Source organism: Cupressus sempervirens, chromosome 1 (assembly GCF_028749045.1).
Source record: "Cupressus sempervirens isolate cs-2001-9-10 chromosome 1, ASM2874904v1, whole genome shotgun sequence".
NCBI classification, from domain to species: Eukaryota; Viridiplantae; Streptophyta; class Pinopsida; order Cupressales; family Cupressaceae; genus Cupressus; species Cupressus sempervirens.
Window position 1 is genome coordinate 619,902,152 of NC_143118.1, and position 8,148 is coordinate 619,910,299.

At 37.1% G+C, this 8,148-nt stretch overlaps 1 protein-coding gene across 1 annotated transcript; it reads left to right on the forward strand.

Annotated features, from left to right (window-relative positions):
- The first annotated feature begins 530 nt into the window (after window positions 1-530).
- Window positions 531-5,467, forward strand: LOC149579438 (mogroside I-E synthase-like). The gene is made up of 3 exons (XM_089832768.1): window positions 531-915; window positions 4,131-4,273; window positions 4,391-5,467. Exons 1-3 carry the CDS (start codon window positions 566-568, stop codon window positions 5,326-5,328), a joined length of 1,431 nt encoding a protein of 476 aa, XP_089688894.1. The 5' UTR covers window positions 531-565; the 3' UTR covers window positions 5,329-5,467.
- The last annotated feature ends 2,681 nt before the right edge of the window (window positions 5,468-8,148 follow it).

Consider the following 8,148-nt stretch of genomic DNA (forward strand, 5'->3'; position numbering starts at 1 on the left):
GGTTAAGTTGTTGTATTGTTATCCTTGTCATCAAGGTTCAAATCTCATGGGGATGAGGTCCCCTGTTTGACCTCACAGATTCATAGCTCCAGGTCAAAGCGTTTACCCCTCTTTTAAAAAAAATAAAAATAAAACTCATTTAAATCCTTTCAAAAGTACTTACCATAGAATTTTTTTCAACATTGTATGCAACGTCTAGAGAAAATGGCAGATATTAAAAACAGAGAATGGAATGAAAAGACTCCGTGGTCGTTGCAGGATGATTTGGACGACATGTAAAATGTCCATTGTAAATGTGTAGCGCATGAATTTATCATTCTGGGTGTTGTGATTTAAGAGAGAAATCACTCCATCACAGCCCCCGACGAAACGAAGATTAAATAGATTTAACTAATGATTATCCTTTCATTGTCCTCGTCGTAAATGCATTTTTGGCCACTATACAGCTATCCTCCATTCCATTTTATCCTTTTAATTTAATTTATAGATTAGGCAGCGACTAAAAACCCATCCATTCGTCAAAATTTGAGTTTTACACTTGCTTCTGAGCTCCGGGAGATCGGGAATGGAAATGGAGAATGAGATTGAAAGCAAGAAATTTGCAGGGCACGTTGTGGTGGTGCCCTATTCCACTCTCGGCCACACCAATCCCAGGCTTCAACTCGCCAAAAATCTCGCTTCCAAGGGTTTACTTGTTTCCTTCGTAAGCCTCCATTTCGATCATTCCAGAATTGAAAAGGCCAAAGAATATCTCAACCGCCTGAGCAGCCCAGGGCTTGTTCGGTTGGAGTGGATTCCCGATGAAATCCCCTCTGATGTGACCATCGACGCCCACATCAACGATTTCCTCTTCGATCACATGCACCGCACCATGACAGGTCACGGTTTCGAATCCCTCCTCCTCCGTTTCATGTAATGGACACCCTTGGATGTCCCAACTAACTAAACCAAATTGCTGAAAGGAATTATGTCAAATAGTTTGCATTCAACTTCTTAAAACCCCTTATAACTCTGGAAATCAAACGTTTATTTGTTTGTTGTGTTTCGTGCATGGAATTGGTATCATACAACATAAACAAAAAAGAAACTACAACAATATGCAAAGTGGAAATGAACTGCTGCTAATAAAATGTTATTTTCAGAATTCATAAAACCAAATACATGGCAGATTTATCAACTCACTAATTACTTCAGCAATATTGTCATAATACTCCAGCCCATGCTTACGAACTTGCTGCTACAATACTTTGTCCTCCAATCAGTCCACTACCTTCATAATACCATTCCCTCCAAGCGGCATAAGCATCGGACAAGTAGTGAAGAAGATATGAGCAAAATATCAAATCTGCCTGTAGCCGGAAATGCAACTAAACTGCCTGATACTAAAGCCAATAAGAAAGAATTCCAAAGGCCAAACCCCAAGGGAATGACGTCTAGAATGTTACAAGAGAGGATAGACGTCCTCAAATGCCAAGAACAAAGCTGCAACTCACACACCAATTTCTTCTCATATTCAACCTATTTAATGAAGCTACAAATGCTTCCTTTTATTCTATTCCCACGGGTCCGCTCAACTCATATGGGCAATGTGGGATAAAGATGTGTAATATAAAACATATATTAAAATACCCCTTATGTCTCCCTTGGGTACACATCACCATAAAATAAATATTAAAGTAACACTTTAATATTTTACAATTAAATTAGACGTTACTTTAATAAAACTTCAGGCATTAAAATGTATTAGCAATCGGACTCCGAATAATGCGAGTGATAGCTCATCAGAAAGCTCTCACCGAGGAGTATCGAATCCAATCACCAAAATTGACCTGCACTGTGTCCTGCCGACTTACTAAAAATAGTAAGTATGCCTGAAACTGAGTAAATCAACTTCGTTTTGGCCCAAACTGGAAATGACTAGGCCAAAACACTCCAAGATCCCATTAAACCCTTCGTTAGCCCTCGGGACCATGTAGAGCAAGGCTAACGCACACACACTTGGTCAACAGCGAAAAGATGGGATCATTACAAATCCGCCCTCCTTGAAATTGCTTGTCCTCAAGCAATCCAGCAATACAATGAACTCCAACCTCCACCCGGATCCCAATTGAAGTAGTATGCGACATCCTTGTGGACATTAAACCAACTACAAATCAACATCATCAGGACCAACCACATGTCGTGCAAATTAGCTCCCAAAACTTGTGCTGATGAAGTATAAGTCTGAATGTCGCCAGAAGGCGGCTCCATAGAAGATCTACGAAATGTCTTCTTCCTCGTATCCATCCACACAGTATATATTGGATTGGAATGCATTTTATCACTATCATGCATTGAAAAAGATGTAGCTGCAGGTGAACCATATGTACTCATGCTAACTGTATCAACAATAGGTGTTGCCGCATCGAAATATATGGACATAGGAACAACATTAACTGCTGCAACAGAAAACTGAACCGAATTTGTAGTGTTGAAAACTCATAATCAACAACTTGTGTGGCTTCATTAGAAAATACATCAACCACTGCATTTATACCATTAAACTCCTCATTGGATGCTTCAACTGACATAGAAGTGGCTGCTGATATGATAGTATCTTCGCATTCTCCTAATTCCACTATTGCTACGTCATCATCCTCTGACAAGGCTTCATATGTGGTCTCCTGACTTTGCACGCATGTCTCTACTGACTCTACCGAAATGCCCACATCACCAACATCATAGCTGGCTGGTTCTATACATGTCTCGATCCCACCTGAGAAATCGACTACCTTCTGCTCTGGAGCAACATACAAATCATCAATGTTGATGCCCATCTGTCTAGCCATAAGCTGCAACATCATATCCATTCGCCTATTCTGCTTTTGTTGCATACGTTGCCTCTTTTCTAATGTACCCAATAACTGTCTGAACATCACAATTTGATCTGGAGTAATATACATCTTTATCCGACTATCAATATGATCTTCACAGGATGGCAGGACTTATAGCTCTGATACCACTGTAATGGACACCCCTGGATGTCCCATAAAACTAAACCAAATTGCTGAAAGGAATTATGTCAAACAGTTTGCATTCAACTTCTTAAAACCCCTTATAACTCTGGAAATCAAACGTTTATTTGTTTGTTGTGTTTCGTGCATGGAATTGGTATCATACAACATAAACAAAAAAGAAACTACAACAATATGCAAAGTGGAAATGAACTGTTGCTAATAAAATGTTATTTTCAGAATTCATAAAACCAAATACATGGCAGATTTATCAACTCACTAATTACTTCAGCAATATTGTCATAATACTCCAGCCCATGCTTACGAACTTGCTGCTACAATACTTTGTCCTCCAATCAGTCCACTACCTTCATAATACCATTCCCTCCAAGCGGCATAAGCGTCGGACAAGTAGTGAAGAAGATATGAGCAAAATATCAAATCTGCCTGTAGCCGGAAATGCAACTAAACTGCCTGATACTAAAGCCAATAAGAAAGAATTCCAAAGGCCAAACCCCAAGGGAATGACGTCTAGAATGTTACAAGAGAGGATAGACGTTCTCAAATGCCAAGAACAAAGTTGCAACTCACACACCAATTTCTTCTCATATTCAACCTGTTTAATGAAGCTACAAATGTTTCATTTTATTCTATTCCCACGGGTCCGCTCAACTCATATGGGCAATGTGGGATAAAGATGTGTAATATAAAACATATATTAAAATACCCCTTATGTCTCCCTTGAGTACACATCACCATAAAATAAATATTAAAGTAACACTTTAATATTTTACAATTAAATTAGACGTTACTTTAATAAAACTTCAGGCATTAAAATGTATTAGCAATCGGACTCCGAATAATGCGAGTGATAGCTCATCGGAAAGCTCTCACCGAGGAGTATCGAATCCAATCACCAAAATTGACCTGCACTGTGTCCTGCCGACTTATTAAAAATAGTAAGTATGCCTGAAACTGAGTAAATCAACTTCGTTTTGGCCCAAACTGGAAATGACTAGGCCAAAACACTCCAAGATCCCATTAAACCCTTCGTTAGCCCTCGGGACCATATAGAGCAAGGCTAACGCACACACACTTGGTCAACAGCGAAAAGATGGGATCATTACATTTCAAAACCTCCCCCAATCCTGTATCCTGTATCGTCTACGATTCATTCCTTCCCTGGGTTCCCAAAATTGCAGCCAAGCTCGGCATCCCCCACGCCTTCTTCTGGACGCAATCGGCCACAGTTTTCTCTCTTTATTACCACTTCAAGACTGGTCAGTATATTCTCATTTGAAACGAAATTTCCCCCTTTCCTGGTTTGTACGAGTCCCCTGATTCATTAAAATCACCGTTTTCAGATAATCGTTTTCTTCTTGTTGGTTTCTTTACAGTTGAGAAGTGGGATGGGGAACGAAATCTGCCGAAGACTTTCGAATTGCCTTGTCTGGGCGAATACAATATCACAGATTTACCTTCCCCATTTCAACAGTCCAGAAGAGGAAAGCCCGACTTCTTCTCAGATCTGGACTCTGTAACAGATGCTTCATGGGTACTCATCAATTCATTTGACGACCTGGAAAACAAGGTGCTTGATTATTTGAGCGGATCAGTGAGAGTGCCCATTTTAACAGTGGGGCCTTCCATACCCATGGCTTTTCTGGGAGGCAATTCGGAGGATACGCGGGTTGGAGCAGGGGCAGACCCTTGGGAAGGGCCGGATTTCATTAGCAAATGGCTTGATGGAAAACCCCCACTTTCTGTTGTTTATGTTTCTTTTGGCAGCATAACCTCCATTAGCCCTAATCAGATCTGGGAAATAGCAGAGGGGCTTGAGAGAAGCGAACAGAGGTTCTTGTGGGTGATCAGGCCTCCCAAAGGCCATCAAGATCTCAAATTGCTGTTGCCTGAAGGATTTGTGGAGAGAGTCGCAGAAAGGGGTTTAATGGCGGACTGGTGTGTTCAGCTGGAGGTTCTGTCACATCCATCAGTGGGGGTCTTTATGAGCCATTGTGGTTGGAATTCTACGCTGGATGCTCTCAGCTTGGGCGTTCCTACGCTTACTTTGGAGATTTGGACGGATCAGCCCACTAATGCGAAATGTATGGCCGATGTATGGAAAACAGGGCGGCGAATGAAGAAGGGGGAAGACGGGGTTGTGGGGATGGATGAGATTGAGAGGTGTGTGAGATGGGCGACGGAGGGAGGAGAAGGATTTGCAGAGTTGAGGAGGAACAGCTTGAGATGGAAGGAGATGGCGAAGCGGGCTATGATGGCCGGCGGATCTTCTGATGCAAATATTTCACGTTTCGCTCGAGAGGTGATAGAATAGTTCGTTTCTAGGTGATGTTCTATGGTAGAAGAACTTACTTTCTAGGTGGTTATCCATGGAAGCGGCTAAATGGTTGTGATTTCACATTTATAAATTATTATTAACATTAAAATAGAACTGTTTTGCAATTTTATAATAATTAGTCATTCGATCGGCTGTTTAGCTACTTCTGTTATCCATCATGGTATACTTCAGGTGGAATGCATTTAAGTGTCTACATAAAATTCTATTTGTAAGGTCTTAACAAGTGTTAGGTATTATGAACCATCTGTTACTTGATATGTTAAAGAGATATTTTCCGTGTCATTATGTAGCTATAGATGCAATGTGCTAAGTACTCTGTCCTCATAAGGAGAATATGGATCAATAGACTAAAAACAGATAGATTAGTGATTCAAAAAAACATTACACACTTGAATCTTAATAGCAAAATCACACAACTATTCTTTCCTAATTTAATTTAATTGCATCTAAAAGAGTACTAATAAACCTCAATAGTGGTGAACTATCTTTTTTTTAGATGAGAATGAAATTAATAAATATTTTCTTAATGTACAATTTTCTATTAAAAATAGTATTCTTCAACAATGTTCTTTATTCTATACAAATATTAAATACATTTAAAAAATTTAAAATATTAGATAAGATCAGTTATTAGATGTGCAATACATAAAGTAGGTAATTTTAAAAAATTACACCACAAAAGTCATTCAAGAGACAACTTGATGTTAAATTTAACAATATACTTTTAATATGAGGTATATAGTATTGTAAATGTCATTCACAATAAAGACAAACAATAATTTGATATTTTAAAATGACTATTCCTACCATAAGTCAAAAAATAATTTATTTTTTTGAGTTTTTTAATATAAAAGTAATTATATGTTATAGACTTGTTGCTTGAAATTTTAATTGTACAAGTGATTGATTAAAAAAAATGAATACAATAAATGCATTAAATTTGCTATTATATACATCTAATCCATATATTATAGACAATTATTTCTTAAATCAATTTTTATAAGTAGTGATATTAAATTTCTTCTCAACTTCTATATAAAATAAGGCATCCAATAGAATGGTCCACATATTAAAGACAACTATAAACCATACCAAGGCACGTTGTAGCATTCCCTACTCCACTCTTAGCCAAATAAATCCCATGCTTTAACTGCCAAAAAACTCAATCCTAAAGGCTACCTTATCTCCATAAGCCTTCACTATAATCATAGTAGAGTTGATAAGTCCAAAGATTGTCTTAATTGCCTCATCTTGGACAAGTAGAGCCTTGTTCGATTGGAGGAGTTCCCACCTTCATCTACAAGGATACACATGAATCTGAATCTTATTATAAGAACATCATTTTAAAATTAACATAAAATTATAATAAAAGTCATTTTTGAATTACTAACTGAAATGAACAATAAATTCCTAAATTTAATTCCAAAGAAAACTAAACATATGGATTTAGGAGATTTTAGGCCATAGATTTTTTCTCTAGATAACAAAATGTATTAGTGTTCAAATACATTCTGGAACTTAAATCAAAGCATCCACGAGTTATAAAATGATAAGAAAACTCTTGTGGGAAACATAAGTAGAGCATCTCAAACTTTGATTTGGATTGGTGAATCAATTTTGTGGAAGACGTTGAAAATCATTTGAATTTAGGTCCTTGACCAACATCAAAGATAGGGTAAATTCTAGGTGTTACTATCATAATTTATCAAGGAATAACATATTTAAAGGGTGTGAATTGCAGATCTATTCCAAAATTTGAAATCAAAGAAAATAAAGTCTTTTAGGAGCTCAAATACTCCCAAACTTAAGTTGATAAACTTGAATTTTATAGTCATCAGAAAGATAGAAGTGAGCTTTTGTAATGAACTACCTCTAATCTTCCAAGTGATTTAGTTGTAATTAGCCACATGATTGGGCAACGAACAATCTTCAGATAAGAAAGTGAACCAAAAAGAAATTGGTAGCAACATTTCATCATACAATGAACTTGATCATAAAAGTGTAGGTCCATAAGCCAATTGTAAGAATCATGTCCTATTAAGCAATTGCCACATCATCAACTGCTAAAAATGAGGAAATAATACAAGTGAAACCCCTAGTTGAATAGTCAACATTATTTCCATTAATCATAATCATAGATTAAATAATAGCTATCCATGTCGTTAACCAAAAAAATAAAAAATCTAATAACAGTTATCCATTAAAGAATGTAATATATTACATTATCCAAGGATGTTGACCTACATGTCATCCTTCCATCAAAATGTATGATTAACAATTACATTAAAAAATTATTATAGATGTGTTGTTCATAATTACATCAAATGGTCCTCATAACATGACTAAATAGATTACATGAAATGAGAGTTTGAAACAAGTTTTCCTTAGACATGTGTCCATCTACATGTAATGGACACCCAAGAATGCCCAAAAGCTGAATCAACTGCTGAAATTATATTAATTCTAAAAATGTTGCAATCAAGTACAAAGAGATGTATTCCAAAGGCCAAACCCTAAGGGAATGACGTCTAGAATGTTACAACAGAGAATGAACATCCTCTATTCCCAAAAGAAGGGAGTGTGATTCACACATCCAAGCTCTTATCAAATGCAAGTCATAATCATCTGATAATCAACAATGAGACTTTCAGCCCTATTTATCCTTTTCTTCATCCTTCTGGAAGGAACTAAAACATTAATTAATTGCAAGAGCTAGAAGTTTCCTCCTTCCAATAATTAATATGTACCCTAGAAATTCCTCCCTGGCAATAATTAATTAAATCATGAGAGGCTTCC